This window comes from Drosophila obscura, unplaced genomic scaffold, assembly GCF_018151105.1.
Source record: "Drosophila obscura isolate BZ-5 IFL unplaced genomic scaffold, ASM1815110v1 contig_185, whole genome shotgun sequence".
NCBI lineage: Eukaryota > Metazoa > Arthropoda > Insecta > Diptera > Drosophilidae > Drosophila > Drosophila obscura.
In genome coordinates, this window is record NW_024542773.1 from 258818 (window position 1) to 277078 (window position 18261).

The 18261-nt window shown below is 43.7% G+C and overlaps 3 protein-coding genes across 4 annotated transcripts in view; 1 reads left to right on the forward strand and 2 right to left on the reverse strand.

The window, feature by feature from the left end:
- Positions 1-18261, forward strand: part of LOC111071703 (flotillin-2) — a 109078-nt gene that overhangs the window by 8616 nt on the left and 82201 nt on the right. The window lies entirely within an intron of this gene.
- LOC111071697 (glucose dehydrogenase [FAD, quinone]) lies at positions 3530-5683 on the reverse strand. Its single transcript, XM_022363175.2, has one exon. It carries the CDS (start codon positions 5522-5524, stop codon positions 3644-3646), a length of 1881 nt encoding a protein of 626 aa, XP_022218867.1. The 5' UTR covers positions 5525-5683; the 3' UTR covers positions 3530-3643.
- Positions 7418-9599, reverse strand: LOC111071695 (glucose dehydrogenase [FAD, quinone]). Its single transcript, XM_022363173.2, has one exon. The coding sequence runs from the start codon at positions 9491-9493 to the stop codon at positions 7589-7591; it is 1905 nt and encodes a 634-aa protein (XP_022218865.2). The 5' UTR covers positions 9494-9599; the 3' UTR covers positions 7418-7588.

An 18261-nucleotide genomic window follows, 5' to 3' on the forward strand; every position in this document is an offset into this window, starting at 1 on the left:
AATATATTTAGATAAAATATTTTTATATTATGCTGAGGGAAAGTATCTGTTTTGGAACTATTCGAAAAGAGGTAGTAGCATTCCGTGTAAAACTGTTTAAAGCTTTTGTAGAAAAATGGCATAGCAGAGAGAAATATGCCCACATTAAAATTAAAAATTCGCTTTACTTAATACAAAATCAGTGAAATTAAATAGAATTCACTTTGATTTAAATAGAAATATGCTAGAAAGTTTTTTAACGCCACCCATATTTAATCCCAATGTAAGGAAATGTAGGAAATATATTTAAAGTAATTAGTTAATTATAAAAATATTTAATTTATGTATGAAATATATTTAGATAAAATATTTTTATATTAAGCACAAAATGTGATCAAACATTTATTTCAATATCCACTTTCGGGGCAAATCGTTTGATACAACTTTTATTAATCTACGTTGAAATATTAACATTTCTGAGCTGTCCCTACGGTCGTAGGGTCGCTCAGAAATCCAGTTGCAGCACAATTCCACAATCCATTCAAATTCATTATATTCAAAGGGTTCATTAACATGTAGATGCCGCTTATCGGTGAATCGGTGATCGTCCGAAAAATCCCGTATTGCTCGTGGCGAACGGTGACTACAGTTCGCCACTGATCGTTCGTTTATAGGAAATTTGTACAAAATTAAACTATTTTGATAAAGATAATCTGAAATAATCTGAAATCTTTTGTGCGTTGCCAGCCAAAGTTTTCAAAACCCTTTTTTTTGTATAATAAATTGTACAATAAATAAATATTCACAATGTCGTATCCACTCATGTATCTGGGTTTATTCATTGACTTAAGTTTTATCAAGCACATTTCCCATTTGCCCCACTGTGCATCTCAAGTGTCATCGTCTCCGATTTGGTTCTCCCCGACTGATCTTTCGGTCTTGTCTCCATCTCTCTGTCCAGTCACCGTCGCTGTAGGGCCAAAACGGGCCAAGATTGTTTTTAGAGCCAAGAATTTTTATTGCCACTTGCTAATTTACGCTTTCTGCTTGCTTATCCCATGTCTCTCTCTTTCTCTTTCTGTAACTATGTATATACATATTTCTGTCTCTTTCAACAAGTATATCATTGTCCCCGTCTCCGTCTCCGTCCTCGTCTCTGTCACTGTCTGTGCCTGTGTCTTTAGCTATTTGCTTTTGGTCTTTCCGTTTGCATCTGAGCCTCTGGTTCAATGGCCACTTGGCCGCGAGGAATTGTTCTGGTTTCTCTTGCGGCTCTACCACAGCGCCATCTCCGTCGAAACTCTTCTTTTTTTTGCTCTCAAGGGTTGGCTTTCCCATGGCGAATTTGGACAATCAGTAAACAACAGAAAACAACTTTCGGGCCCGGCCAAAAGGGGGTTGCCTGCCACTGCATCTGCTGGACTGCAGCGGAACTGAAACCACCCCTTGGGGTTGTACGACAGCCAGCATATGGATGCAGTTAGCCCCCCGAATCCTATCCGGAAATCTCTTACAAATCCGTCCGGCAGACGGGCAGATTTATGGGGGAGTTTATCTGGTTGGCATGGGACTTGTTTTGGTCACGGCAATTGCATTCAAAATTCATGTTTTGGAAGCCGCCCCCCGCCCCCTCATGAATTCTCATGAATATTTCAATTTGTGTTAATGAAAAGCTGAGGCTGATGGCATGGGTCATGTCTGGGGTAACCAATCACTGTCGCGTTTTCAGCTTGCACCTCAAACTACCCAGATTTACTCCGAAATTGTCGATACGTACGGCTTTGATACACAGAATACTGTCTGAAGTGGAGCACTTCTGGTCGAAAGTGAATATTTGTGATAGCAAAAATACGTAGTAAAAAGGAAAAAACTCAAGTGCATTCCATGTATGATTCTATTATACATAACTACATAGGGAAAAGCAAAAAAGAATGCAATATGGGTTCTGTAAACAGAGATATATGTATATGTATGTGCATAAATATTCCACCCCAAAATGGTTTATTTTCATTAAGAAATTACGAAGAACATACATTTGTTTTTTTTAATTTATTTGTGGCCTTTCAACGGAACTATTTTTCTGAATATGCAGCCAAATTCCATACTTCTCTTATTCCTTAACTTACCATACTGAAATAGGATAAATATGAAATGAAAATAATTTATTTTTCATATATAGAATTAGATTTTGATATTTTTTATAATATCAGCCACCCCTGACGGAGGGTTCTTCTTCTCTTCCCCACTATAAATTGCCTTAACTTCAGTCTGATATATTGTATTATTATCCATCCGTGCTGTGTGCTTTCCCCTATTATATTTCAGTACAATTAGAAATATATAAAAAAATTCTTTTTTTTCTTATTACTGAAATTTAAGCCAACACACTGACAAACTTGACGTTGACACCTAATATATGTACATACATACATCCATGTGTGTGTAAATATTTGAAGCGGCAGTATCTTCATTTACATATATTTTCCACACATAATTTAACACGAATAAAACACGTTAAATTAGCACTATTAAAAGTGAACCAACATTTGAATTTACAACTCCCTAAAAAATTTAATTTTCAAAGTATTTTAAACATTTTAAAACACTCCCCAAGCTGTTACATTTTCTATTAATGAAATGTGCCCAACCAAATCTCTGCTAGAGATATTTTGAAACCAGTCGAAAGAGGCTGCTGCTCCGAATCAGCTTGGAATTGATTGCTGTGGCTGCCACCGTTGATGCGGGCTTCTTTCCTCGCTTAGCTTTTCAGATTTGTGCTTTTAAATAAGTTTGAGCCTGCTTTGCCGCAAATAAAGCTTTTGCTCAGCTGAAGCATACTTTTTGGTGGCATTTGCTCTGGCTCTGGCTCTGGCAATTGTTCTCAATTTGTGACTGATTTATAGATCCCCCCACCACCGCATCCTACGCGGTTCTCTTGCATGCAAACTTGAGGTCAAATCAATGCAAATTAAACCAAAAAAATTCAAAAGCACCAAAAACCAATAAAAACAAAAGGCCAAAAACAAGACCACAAATATCATTTCCGCAACAATAAAAAGATATCATAGAGAAGAACAAGACGGACAGAGACCAACCCAAAAGCAAAAAAAAAAAAAAAAAAAAGACGCTAACAATTTATTATCATGAAAATGACTAAAAAACAAAAACAAAAGGCACTGAAAACCCAAACCAAAAACGAATTCCAATAAAAATGAGAGTCCAATGTCAATGTCAGTCAATTCCCTTTCTCTCTCTCTCTATCTGTCTCGGATAAAAATGCAACACGGGTATATGTGTATATATGTATGTATATGGTATATAGCAAACTTAAAAAAGATTTATTTGTGGTGCTTACGGATCTAGACTTAGATTAGAATCAGTTCAGGCTAAGGTTCAGTACACTAATAATAACAAAGAATGCAATTGAAATGCCTTAACTAAAACTTAAGCCCCCTTTGCACTCGGCCAATTGGAGCGGTTGATGGAGAGGGTTCACAGGTAAAAAAAAATATAACGAAAACATAGCAGATGATAAATGCGGATAAGTGGGGAGTGGGGAGTGGGGACTGGCTTTGACATTGTGCAAAACGGGCTTAGACCTGATCAAACTTTGGGCTGAAAGGGGCAGGTGTGTGGGGTGTGGGGTGTGGGGGTAGTGGACTAATCACTGATTAAAGCCATGATCCTGCTTGATCATATCGGCCGCCTTTTCGGCAATCATGAAGACAGGCCCATTGGGATGGCCGGACATGATCTCGGGCATGATGCTGGCATCGGCCACGCGCAGATTCCGGATGCCATGGACACGGAGCCGGGCATCCACAACGGCGGCCCGATCCGATTTGGGGCCCATCTTGGCGGTGCCCGAGTAGTGGTAGATGGTGAAGGTGAAGTGGCGGACGTAGCAGGCCCAGTAGGCCCAGCTCTTGTACGGATGCTGCTTGCAGGTGGGGATCTTGCGCTCCCACAGATGGGCGTCGATGGCCTTCATGCCGCGCTGCTCCATCAGGCTGATGGCCTTGAGGAGGCCCCGCACCGAAATGTCCACGTCGTACGGATGGGCAAAGTAGTTGGCATGGATGAGGGGATACTTGAAGGGGTCGCTGCTCTTGAGCATGATGCGGCCGCGGCTCTTGGGCCGCAGTATCATCGGGAAGATCATGAAGGCATTCAGCGACTTGTCCTCGATCTCGGCGAACAGCGCATCGTAGATGGACTTCTTCAGGCCGAAGGCACGCGAGATGGCCGGGTTCGAGGACATGGAGCCGCCCACCAGGAACAGCTCAATGTCCGGCCAGCCATCCTCGTCGCGCTCGTGGTCCAGGTCCCAGAAGGCAATCGCCTCACAGCCTCCGGGCGAGCCATAGGGCCCCTCCATCCGATTGAATCTATTGATCAGCGTGGGATCGGCAAAGTCCTCGAACTTCAATGACGTTGCGTTCGTGGTGAATGTCACCGCCGGCGCCGTATGGTCCTGCAGGTTGTAGCCCACCGCCAGGTCGGCTATCGGCTTGATGCCCACCTCCCGGAGGTGCTTGGCCGGCCCCACGCCCGACAGCATCAGCAGCTGGGGTGTGTTGATGGCCCCCGCCGACACGATCACCTCCCGACGGGCCAGCACCTTCTGCACGCGTCCCTCCGTCTGCACCATGATGCCGTAGGCCGTCTTGGTCTGGGGATCGATCAGCACCTTGGTCACCAGGGCGTTCTTCTTCACATGCAGATTGGTGCGCTTGCCCTTCAGGGGATAGAGGTAGGCGCGGTTGGAGCTCCAGCGGGTGGAGTTGCGGGTGGTGGTGTGCAGGAAGGCGACGCCGTTCTGGATGCGTCCGTTGTAGTCGCGATACGTGAGGCCATCCTGTTGGGCCGCCTCGACAAAGGCCTCCGAGATCTTGGAGCGCCAGTTGACGTAGCTGACCTTGACGGGCCCGTTGCGACCGACATAGTCCTCCTCGGCATCGGGTACGCTGCTGCCCTCGTACTTCTTGAAGTACGGCAGCACGTCCTTGTAGCTCCAGCCGGGATTGCCCAGCGCCTGCCAGCGGTCATAGTCACGGCGATTGCCCCGCGTGTACATCATGTAGTTGAGCACGGAGCTGCCGCCCATCACCTTGCCGCGGGGCCAGTTGCAGCGGTTGTTGTTCATCGCGAGGCAGGCATGGTCCGAGGGCTGGGTGCGGTACTTCCAGTTCATCTCGCCCAGCTGCAGGAAGTGCGCCACAATGGGCACGTCCATGACGAGGCGCTCCGGCCCGCCGGCCTCCAGCAGCAGCACCTTCCACTTGGGGTTCTCGGAGAGACGGGCGGCCAGGGCACAGCCCGCGGTGCCGGCTCCCACCACAATGAAGTCGTACTCGGTGTCCAACACCAGACCATTGTCGTAGTTCTCCAGCTCGACGTCGGCCTGGCCGCGTCGCAGGAAGTTGATTGTCTCGAAAAGGACATTGTTGTCCTGGGCGGACGCCAGAGACACCAAAGAGCAGGCAACGACCAGTGCCAGTGCCAGTCCCAGACTCAGATACAGATTCGTTTTGCTGGCCATCATCAGGCTTCTTTTGGTTGCAATTGTGGCACTCCAAACAAACAAAAAAAAAAAAAACGCACACACTAAAAAGAGAATTCAGAAAAAATTGGGCCGCGTATTGTTCTAGTGATCGCGAGTGATCGGTGGTCGCGTCTTGCTCAATCGGATTCGGAACTAGAAATGCTGCCAAACGCTCTGGCCAAGTTCAATTTAATATTAAATTTAAGCGCCGATCCGATCGTGTTGTCGCGAATCTCTCGGCTGCAGCGTTCGGCTCCAGCAGCCACCAGCACACCGGCACACACGAGCGATGGCCAAGAATCTTCAAAAGTTTTCAAAAGTTTGGTATACTGGTCTGTGGGCACGTTCACAGTCACAGATACAAAGCCGCGAATACAACAAACTGAAACTGAAATTGAAAGCTCATGGATGGAGATCTGACATTGACTTCAGAGCCGATCGTCATCGTCATCTTGTGTCGCGCTGTGGACCAACATGCGGAAGCAAACATTAAAGGGCCTCCCATGGTTAGTCTTTTTAGATGCTATAATCCTCTGTCCTCATCGATTGATATCAATTAACATGCTGCGATTTTTTAGGGGGAATTTTAAAGCAAAGAAACCTGTCGTGTTGTGTTGCTCTTTTGATCGAATTCAAGAGTCTTAACAATGTTGTTCTAACCCAAAAAGAATTAAGAATTGAAGAGCTGTTTTATGAACAATCAATTTTCTTATTTATGATACATGATACATGTGATTTCTAGACACTCCAACCTGTGTAATGACTTGTTTTTTTTTTTTTTTTTTTTTTTGTGTTCGTTTAATTTGTTTATTGATACAATAAATAACACAAATATCAATCTTCGATAATATTATATACTGTATATACTGTAACTTTTTGTAGTTGGAATGTTGGCACAAATTCTAGTCGACTAGAATCATCAGTGGCAGTGTGTCAGTGGCATGTGGGTGTTTATCACGGCTATATTTTACGTCGGGTTCACAACGAATGACTTGTAAAATACGAATAAAAGATAAGTCTAGGATCTGACTATATCATTTGGAACAAACATTAACGATGATCACTGATTTAAAGATTCGCACCTATCCAGCAAAATACATATACGGTTTAATTCTCAGAAATATACTAAAACACACATTTTTCAAGTATTATACCAGTAATATACCATCAAGAAAAAATGCCCTGCAAGTTCTACATATATATGTAGATGTCAACGATGACAAATTGAATCGATTAATTTGTTCTCTTCTTTTTTTTTTAGGCATTGATTCGATTTGTTTGTAATCCCAGTTCATTTCGTTTCCATTGTATGCCAATTTTCGTAAAAGTCATACGAATCTATTACTTTTTATTGATTACTGTTTTTAAGTCATCGATTATTCATTTATTACTATTCTACAATCATCGATAGTTCATCAATGACTGGCAGATGACAATGTCATTGAATCATCGATGACGCGTACTGCTTTCAATATTATCAATAAAAAATAAGTAGAATATTTTCTTAACGTAACAGAACAATAAAAAAAGGAAAACAGTATCTTTCTTGACCAGAGATCTCATTCCTTTACGCTTAAGTCTTATGGCAAAATAATTTCTTTCGAAGTTCTTAGTCTAAATATTATCCCTACTCCAGCGAATGTTGCAAAAAAGAATGCTCGAGAATACAAACAAAAAGGATACATTTATACATGTCCTGTGCATGACACGACACACTGATGCTTGACTCGAGTGTCGCTCATAAGGGGTTATTTGTTGTGGTTTGACTGCACCCAAATTCACATCCCATCTCATTGTATTCCATTCTTACTCTTATATTTACTCATCGAAAGATTCGTTCAGGAACCACTGAGTTCACTGAGTTCAGTGTCTCAAGGTGGATACGTAATGATAATTTGTAGATTGAAGATCATTCAAGGATCCCAGGGAGTTAGCCCCTTAAACAATTCGATTCGATTTGTATTTATTGTATTATTCCACTTATTAGACAAATTCCCCTACAGAAAAAAAATTATCTGCTGCCAACAAAAGTACTTTCATATCGCTAGGATCTAGGATCTGTACCTAGACATTGTTATGATCCTCCTTGATCATGTCGGCGGCCTTTTCGGCTATCAAATAAACGGGGCCATTGGGATGGCCCGATATGAGGTGAGGCATGATGCTGGCATCGACCACGCGCAGATTCCGGATGCCATGGACACGGAGGCGGGCATCGACGACGGCCGCCGGATCGCTGCTGGGACCCATCTTGGCGGTGCCCGAATAGTGGTAGATGGTGAAGGTGAAGTGGCGGGCGTGGCAGGCCCAGTAGTCACTGCTCCGCCACACCAGATGGCTGCAGCCGGGCAGCCGCTTCTCCAGCAGCCGGGCACCGATGGCCCGGAAGGCAGGCTCCTCCAGCAGCCGGACAGCCTGCTCGATGGCACGGACCGTAATGTTGAGGTCGTAGGGATGCGAAAAGTAGTTGGCGTAGATACGGGGATGCTCTTGGGGACGGCGACTACGCAGCTTGATGCGTCCGCGGCTCTTGGCGCGCAGGACCATGGGGAAGATGAGGAATCCGTTGGCGCTGCTGCGCTCCAGATCGCCAAACATGTCCTCATAGAGATCCGGCTTCAAGCCCAGGGCCAGGCGCAGGGCCCCGTTCGTCTGCAGGCCCCCGCCCACCAAAAAGATCTCCACGTCCGCCCAGCCCTGGGGGTTCTTCGGATCGTCCAGTGCATAAAAGGAGATGGCCTCCACACCGCCGGGCGTCCGCAGTGGGCCTCGCCCGCGAAAGTAGTCCCCCAGTGCCTTCACACTGAACATTTCTTGGACCTGCAGCGAGCTGGCATTGCACAGCACGCTGACCGCCGGCGCTATGTGGTCCTGCAGGTTGAAGCCCACCGCCAGGTCGGCTATCGGCTTGATGCCCATCTGCCGGAGGTGCTTGGCCGGCCCCACGCCCGACAGCATCAGCAGCTGGGGCGTGTTGATGGCCCCCGCTGACACGATCACCTCCCGACGGGCCAGCACCTTCTGCACGCGTCCCTCCGTTTGCACCATGATGCCGTAGGCCGTCTTGGTCTGGGGATCGATCAGCACCTTGGTCACCAGGGCGTTCTTCTTCACATGCAGATTGGTGCGCTTGCCCTTCAGGGGATAGAGGTAGGCGCGGTTGGAGCTCCATCTGGTCTCGTTGTAGACATTGGCCTGCAGATAGGACACCCGCAGCTGGGACTCCCCGTTGTAGTCGCCCCGTGGCAGGCCCGCCTCCTCTGAGGCCCGAACAAACGCCTCGGCGATGCGGGTGCGCGGCTCCGTGTAGCTGATCTTGACGGGTCCCTGGCGGCCGGGTCGAGTGGGTCCCGTGTCTGCGTCCGGAATGTTCGAGGCCTCGTATTTGCGGAAATACGGCAGCACGTCCTCATAGCCCCAGCCGGGATTGCCCAGCTCCGCCCAGCGATCGTAGTCGCGTCTGCTTCCGCGGGTGTACATCATGTAGTTGAGCACGGAGCTGCCGCCCATCACCTTGCCGCGCGGCCAGTTGCAGCGGTTGTTGTTCATCGCGAGGCAGTAGCTGGCGGACGGCTCCGTGCGGTACTTCCAGTTCATCTCGCCCAGCTGCAGAAAGTGGGCCGTAATGGGCATGTCCATGGCATAGCTCTCGGGTCCGCCAGCCTCCAGTAGCAGCACCTTCCACTTGGGGTTCTCCGAGAGGCGGGCGGCCAGGGCACAGCCCGCGGTGCCGGCTCCCACCACAATGAAGTCGTACTTGGAGAGCAGCTTCTGGCTGTTGTCGAGGGCCTCCAGATCCAGTTGCGCCTGTCCACGTCGCATGAACTCCAGCATATCGAGCATACTGTTGCCGTAGTAGCTCTGTCCAGTCGCCGCCAGGCACAAAAGGAGCCACAGGAAGGGTCCCAGGCAGGGCCAGAGCCAGAGCCCGAGCCCTGGTAACGATCTTTTCGATCTTCTAGCAGTCATGGGAGGACCAGTCAGCCGGACACGATCGATTGCCGCAATCGACTGGCGCTTTGCATCGGCGGGAGACTACTAGCAGCCCTACTGCCCCACAGATTTGTGCATTGTTGACAATTACAGCTCTTGGATCGAACTATCTTTCCAACGGGCATCAATTATTTCCCTGCCCCGGCTATATGTATGGGTAGTATTACACGTGTATGAATATCATTGCGCCGGTGGTATCCGATCTAATGATTAATAATCATTGAAAGTCCAGAATTACTGAGCAATCAAACATCGTAGGCATCACATTCGATTCGACACGATTAATGAGCACAAAGTCTATTTAATTAAAACGAATTTCCACTACGAACAGGTCTCAACTGATTTTCACGCTCGAAAGAAAGCCCGTATAAGGGTAATACTGCAATACTGCATAGGTGGAAGGTTTAATAGTTCTATAAATGGGAGCAGGGGATCAGATCTGAGACTCAGGCCTAAACGGAAGAAGAACATTCGATGTGATAGCAATACCAAAGTCAATACATCAGAAAATGAAAGAAAATCGACGGAAACGGTGACACTTCGTGGAGCTTGACAGCAATTCCCTCAATAATAAAATTCAGAGCGCCGCTGAATGTGCATGCAAATCGTTTGATCGGAACGAAAGAGCTCTACACACCTCACGAGCCATTATTATTGCCATTATTGCTGATTTAAATAAAATCTAAAGCTAAATCTAGAAAACGTGATTTTCAGCTTAAGGATTGTCTAAAATATCTGGAATAAGTGACACATTTCTAATTGAATAATTGAAAATGAACACTCAGAGACCAACCTTAAAATAAAATATTTGCTTTTCTGTTATTTTTTATAGTAAAATTAAATAGAACGTTCTTTGACTTTTACATAAATGCATTTATAAAGACATTTAATCCTAATATGTCTATTCTAAATATTAAAATTATTAAAAATGTATATATATTTTTAATTTTTTAATTTAGGTGCCGGGTACCCCAAAAAGTATATTTTTAATTTTTTAATTTTAAGAGTTGTATTACTTCTATGGGTATACATTCTATAATCTTATTAAAATATGGAAATTTCATGTATTTTTCTCTGGTTGTATCCTCTACAGATACGAAGGTATCTAAAAATATATAGAAAACTTGATATTCAGCTTGGGGAATATCTGAAAAAACTTGCACATTGCTAAGGAATTAAAAAAATTACCATTGCATCAAAAAAAAAAAAAATAAATAAATTAAGTCAATAAACAACAACAATATGGAAAAACATTTAACAATTTTACCTGAGGGGCATGTACATTAGGGCAGGTCAAGGAATTAAAAAGAGTTCCCATTGAAAAAAATAAATGAATAAATAAATTAAGTCAATGAACAACAATATGGAAATACATTTAACAATTTTACCTGATAGGCATATACATTGGGGCAGGTCAGTTTTTTTTTTTTTCGCAAGAAGCGTCTAACCGAACCGGAATCTACAAAAAATTCTAAGAATCTATCAACAATAAACTAATCCTATTAAACTATTATATAACCTATTATTAAACTATTCCTATTAATTCTTAGCATCCGCTGAGAACCATGAAGATTTCAGGCTGCAGTATTTTTTTTTATTATTTTACGGAATTTGAGGTATTAAATTTTGATGCATCTTTTTACAACAAATTTTATGTATATTTTTTTTTAGAATTAATTAGTTTTCATATTGTAAAGTACATCCCAAAAATTTGTGAAGGGTCCAACAAATTAATGTCCGTTGCGATGTTCGATGGAAACCACTTGATTTATTTGATCTAAAACGATTCGACACCATCATCATAGCCATTGGAATTGCCTCCCATGATTGCAATTACATTCGTGAATGGTTGAATGGGAGTCCGGAGGTGGCTGCTTGGCTTGGCTTGGCTTGGCTTCGATGCTCATAATACTGTTTTGCTTGCGCATTGTCTAGTGAATAATTTTATAATTATTTCCGCTTGCATGTGAACAAGTCATGGCTTAGAATACGGCGAGACCCATAGGCCCCACAGAATCGGAGAGACTGAACGAAACTCTGGTGAAACGAACGAAAACCAGGCGTCTAGGCGGACCAGTCGACCGCAACCATATGACATACTACTACTACTACTGCTACCACTACTACAACTACTCGTAAAAGAAAACAGCGAAAAATACACGGCACAAAAAAATAAATTAAGATGGTGCTTAATGATTTTTTGATGTGTTCTCCGCCCCGAATGAGATACTATATGGATATCCGAAGGACAGTGGCTGTGGCTCGTAAGTGGGCCTGGGAGAGCTGGTGCTTTTCATCTCCAGGGAGATCGACACCAGCAGTTCATTCAGCATACCAGTGAGGTCCATGCTAGCCCAGGCCAGAACCTCTGATCACCTCAAGGCCGGGCAAGAACAATAACCAGAATCAGCAGCAGAACCGTTGACATTCAAGCACCTTTTGTTGGCCACAAAACTTCGGAGTCAGGGCTCTTGGCGGTCCAACAGTTGGATTCAAATTTCGCAATTTGTCTGCAATTCGGGCCCCAAGTTCGTCAAGCTGCTTGCTTCTAGTCGTTGCAACGTCACTAACGGCAATTAAAGTGTGGCTTTTAAGGCTTACACACCATCGATAGGTATTGTGGCTGTTTTCTGTACGCTTCAAGTCAAGAATTTATTCGAAAACTCGTTGTCTTTGACCGAGTTTTTCCCAAAAGCAGCTTTTTGTTTCTTGTCTTAGTCTTGTTGCCAATTTTATTTTTCGGCAAAACTACGGCCTGTGTGGCTTTTGATTTGGGCCTCGACTTTGTGCGCGACACATGTTTTTTTTTTTTTCCTTTTGGTTTTTGCCCATCTGTGCCCCTGGCATTCAATCCGAGACCGAGATTTTGAAGAGAACTCTATTTAAAATATGAAATATGAAAGAATCTTCGGACTCGCGTTGAGAGACGCTTGTGTCCGTTTGCTTAGGGTACATTTGTGCAGCGAATCAATGCAGTGGAAGAGCCAAAGAACAGACACAGAACAGAACAGAACAATGATGAATTGAGTTCATGTAGATTGCAGCTGTGCTGGCTGATCGTTTAATGGTCTTCAGAGTGACTGGCATACAATCGAACGGTTGAAAATGTTCTCAACTGAACCTAAAACGCCTCGATCAATTGCCATTAGTTTGGATCATCGTGACGAGGCATTCTGCTCGCCAAAAGTATCCACGAATTTGCATTTGGATCGGATGTGGCTTCGATTTGAAGACCCATTCTAAATACCTGCTCTTCCCAATAAAACCAGTTGTTCCAGTCTAGTTACATTTGGGTTGGGTTTTTATCTGGCCAAATATCAAAGCAAATATTATCAAGAGTTTTTCGAATAATATTTGTCATGGCCGCAGACCGAAAATGAATCTGCCCGTGGGGATATCCAAGGCAAACGAACAAAATACCAAACTCAATGGTTCGAAGCCCTGTATACCCTTGCTGATTGCTTTGACATGTGTCTGAAAATCCCTTAGAAATTTGATCAGAATCAGAAAAACAAAACACCTCAGTAAACAGATAGAATGTCATGATATTCCTATCATGACGTTCTCAGAATTACCGAACTGAACAGCAATCTAAATACAAAAAATCTCAAAATTATCTATTAAGAAAAGCAAAGAATATTTGTGAGTAAACTACCAAAAAATATAGCGAATTAAAATTGACCCCTGTTGACCCGCAGTGCGATGTCCGGACCGAATACGAAGCAGCAGTTGCGCGGAATCATAAAAGGCTGCCAATGCTGGTCCTCAGTCGAGCGATATGGGTCCGGTAAATCCTGACGATGAGCCCAGCACCTCGAGGCAGGCCCAGCAGGGCCCAGATGGATTGAGGCTTCAATCGAAGGCCGTGAGTGCCGTCGACTCGGAGGCGTCGACCCTCTGCAAGCCGACCATCGAATGCCGTGTGCTGCAGCGCCAGAGCTCGGAAGACAGCACCAATGGTCAGGAGGATGCTTTCGACTGGGATCATGGGGATGCTAGAGATCTGGAGAGCAATAATATGAATCTGTCCAGCATTCGCTCGGGAGACTGGAGCTGCTGGTCTGAAACTCTAAGCAACGACGATCTGGTCGTTCCGATGGATTCGATCTTTCCATTGAGCCCCATCCCCACCCGTGTGAGCTTCTGTAACGCCTTGGTACGCAGCCTCTGTGACTGGACCAAGCGCATTGTCGCCGGTTTTGGACTGACCCACCAGGAGACTTCTTCGGCCTGGTACAAGCACTGCTGGGACACTCACGGACACGAGTACAATGGCCACAGTACTCTGAATCTGCGCACTAGCTTCGAACTGGACTGCAACTCCCGACCCATCGCCACCTCCACGCCAACGCCTACGCCCACGCGGGAGAGCAACAGCACCATGACCACCGCTATATAGCAACCCAAACCCAACACTCCATTTCGCATTTATATTGTTCTCAATCAAACTTGAATAAACTCTAACGATTGAGAATCTAATCGGGTTGATCTTATACTAAAGATTACTTATCCTTTTGTCGTTTGAAGACTCTTCTAGCGTTTCTTTCTGCTACTTCTCATTCTTTTCGAGTAGTCTTAATATCTATGACCGTGATCCCATACCCGTGATCTATCCATCATCAATCAACACGATCGCTTTGATCTTTTTGTGCGATCAGTACGAAACTTCCTGGCTTTGTCGCTGCCGAGTGTTGGACTTCAAATCAAATAATTGCACACTCTAATGTGCTTTAATGTTGAGCAAACAAGCAGTAATGTTATCTGCTTAAACTTAAACTACTTGTGTGTGTCTTTGTCTGTATCCATCGGTTTGTATTGTATCTGTATCTATATGCGTATCGCAATTATGCGCATTGTGGTCATATCAAAATGTTATTCAACTTTTCTGTGTCTGTTTCTATGTCTATTTCAGTATCTGTTCTGCTTTGTCATGTCAATCATCCGCACCGAAACTGAAATCGATTTGTTTTGGCTCGACGAGCAATCCACTTTGTTTCGGGGGAAGTCTCCCAATAATTGATTCATTTGGCCTGACTTCCTACCACAAAACATTCCAATCAAATGGATAACAGTTGATTATTTGGGAAAAAAAAATTGAATTGAATTCCATGCGCTCTTTCGTATGAAACTACAATTATAATTGTTTATTTCCTTTGGAACTGATTTTGTGTGAACTTTTATCACAATGGATCGTTCATTGTTCCCTCGCACTTAATTGGCTTCTGAGAATGTCTGGAGCTTAAGAAAATAAACATTTAAATTTCAATGATTCATTCAAACATCGTTCCTCATGCTAAAATTGTATTAAACACGAAAATGCTAGTTTTTGATACCCCTGGAAATTCATCGCTCAGTATGGCACCTACACACATACATATAGTAAATATGAACATCTCGGATCGGTAGGTTATTTACAGTGTGTTTCGGTCTGTGGGCTATGCATAGACTGACTACATGATTCTTCTCTAATCTACTGCTGGCTGTGACTGGTCTACCTTATTGGGCTGTCCGTTATTCTTGTCATTATACCCTTACTCAAAAAAGAGTTAAGGGGTATATTAGATTTGTGGTAAAAGTGGATGTGTGTAACGCAGAGAAGGAAACTTTTCGGACCCCATAAAGTATATATATTCTTGATCAGCATCAATAGCCGAGTTTTTGTCTGTCTGTCTGTCATGTTTGTCGCCTAGATCTCAGAGACTATAAAGGCTAGCGGAACCAAATTTTGTTTCCAGACTCATATGATTCACACTGTTACAAGTGTATTACAAAATTTCGCCCTGTAAATCGTAAAATATTTCGAAATTCTACATAAATAATAAGCTCATATATTTTTATACTGACTGAGTACGGGTATAAAAGTAGAGTCGCGTCCCCAGAAGCGACTCACACGTTCCTTCTCGTTTTCAAACTCTATTGCTGTATTTTTGACGGAGTGCGGGTATTGAGAGACTCGCTAAGAGAGGATCGTAAAAGCGAGAAGATGGGAGGCTCTCGAACGTAGGCCTCAGTGTTGGTGAGTGTGAGTAAGGCTTCGCAAGGCTTGCATGTCAGAAAGAGAGAGAGATATTGAGGGTAGAATGTAAGATCGCCAAGCACCAAGGAACTTGTAAAGTGAACAGAAATATACCGTATGTAGTGCTTGTATGAAGTAGCGACTCGATCGCTGTTATTTTCCTTAGTTCGACTGGATTGTATTACAAATAAACGAAATCTAAGGCTAGCCTGATTTTTAGATGCTTTCTGCTTATATGGAAAATTTTAAACCAAGGAAAATATTTGATTGGTGATGCTGTTCCACAATATACAGTCGGACTATGTGTAGAATAAATAAAGCTTGAAAGTGCTTATTCAGTTTCCGCGTAATCAATATTTGTGGACATTCTTTGATTTCCTTACATATTTAATAGCCTATTTCCACCTCTATTCTATTGAGAATTCACATAGTTTGAGCATTATGTAAATTAAAGTTAAATCATAACCAGAAAGCAGCTTAACCAACAAATTCTTAATGGAAATCTCCCGTCTTGTGAGTGAATCATAAAATGTTATGGGTTTCTGTCCCAATTTCCTATCCAAAAATCAAGATCGTCAAGGTCTCGTGGTAGAAGTTATGTTGGTTTGTGGTGTGCCTCAAAGCTTGAAGTGGAATTGAGATTGGAACTTGAATGAGTGTCTCGTGTGGCCCGATGTAACCACTTCAATACGTAACATGCTGTTCAGGTTCAGTGGGTAAATGGGTCAGGCGAGGCCCTAACACGAACGCTAATCACGGTCCAGGGTCTCGGTAGCCCCCCGTCGACCGGTTACATTTGAAGAGATTGGTTTTGGGGCTACTTCCGCTAGACATAAGAACGCTTCCGATCCCCTTATGAATATTTACACGGCTACATCGATGCGATCATTTGTAATCTCTTGGCATTTATATGTATATTTGTAGCTGTAAGAATTTCCTGAAATATGGAACCCAACCCAACCCAATCCAACCAATTAATATTTATGTCTTTTGCTCTTCCTTTCATGTATCTCCCTTACAGGTGAGTGGCACGGCGTTTGAAGTATGCAAATCCAAGACAAAGATCAAGTTCATTGGGTCTGGGTCAACTGCTTGGCGGACCCGGGACATGGCAACGATGTCTAACGGAGCACACAACAAGTTTATTGACCTCTAACTGGAACGGTAACACATCAACACGGAAGTCTTGGTAGCAACACACACTTCCGTTGGCCATTGACATAGTTTCCTTTGCAGCATTTTCGACTTTTTTTTTTTTTAATTTTAAAATTTTTTTCATCGATTTTTTTTGCATATGGTTTGTATTTTTATTGCGCTTTTGGCCACCAAATCGCTTATCGCTGGCAAAATGTGGGCCCAAAGTCTAGGGCAAAGCTTCGGGTCTCAGCTCTCTGAGCATTTCACGAGCTCTGCAGTGCAGTATCTGGTGTGTGGTGTGTGGTGTCTGGTGCGGCGTCTGGTCACGTAGACCTCGAGACGCGCATTCTCCTTCTCTGGAATGTTTGCTTGGATGGGGGGCGTGTCATGTAGGGGTACACTTGTACGCCATGTGCAGACGAGAATCAATTAAAAACAGGTCGAAAGCCCGAGCGGAAAGGTGCCTCGAATGGCAGATACTGTGGTCGAATCGCAATCAGTTATGTGTAAAGCTAAATTCAGTAAAATAAAAATGATCAGCTAAATGAATACTAAACAGACAACTGAGTGTATAGATGAGAGGAATAAATCAATGTTAGATAAGTTCAGCATCTTAAACCCATTGAACCCACGGACTGGACGATCATACCCATCGTGCCTGCTGGTTACGGCGTTTGTTGGTAATGGAGCAGCAGCAGCCGCTCATTGCAGTCTCCGGCCTTGAACTTGCCTGAACCGCTCCGCTCCGTCCAGTCCATTAAAATGTGTGAATTGTGGGCTCGTTTTTTTTTTTTTTTTTTTTTTTTTTTTTTTTTTTGTTTTTTTTTTTTTTTTTTTGGTAGGAGCTGAGCATCTTGGACATTTACATTAATTAGCCATAAATTCTGATTTTTGTGTTAAAATAATTTTTATTTTGGTCTCTGTCTGGTTGTTTTTTTTTGGTTTGTTTTTCGGAGCTTCAATTAGAAAGAAAATCAGCGAAGTGTGTCCAAAGTCGGACAGGGACTGATCGTTTAGCATGCCTTCGATATCGGAAACTGCCCGGAAAAAAGGCATTCAATATAATTTGCGTTGATTAGACTGCGGAGAGGCGATTGGTCAGTTCCGGCTTCCGACATGTTCGCGTGTTAGCATGAAAACTGTTGACCAAGGTTGTGGTCTGGTGGTCTGGTGGTCGGGGTCTGTCAGAAAGATGATTTATAACCCATTGATTGGGTTGTTGTCAAGACTTTAGATGTCTGTTTCTGTTTCAGTTTCATTTTTCTTTCGACTTTGCTCGGCTTGGGGTGTTGCGTTGTCACAAGTTCAATGTTGGCTCCCATTCGAGCTGTGAAAATTATTGTCTTGCTGCTTACGAAACGCCATAAATTAATACCAATTTATTCTGTCTTTGAATATTGCGTGATGATACGTTATTTTTCTTTTAACGGCCGCGCCCAAATGTTAGGCTATCATTTATTTGTCCCTTAATATCGTTCGAGATGGGAGCGTGACTTAGATCGTGAGTGAGATATTCCATATGAATAGTATTTCCTACATCCCTGACAAAGAGAAAAAGTACAGAGTATACAACAGCTTTCGAATATTGATC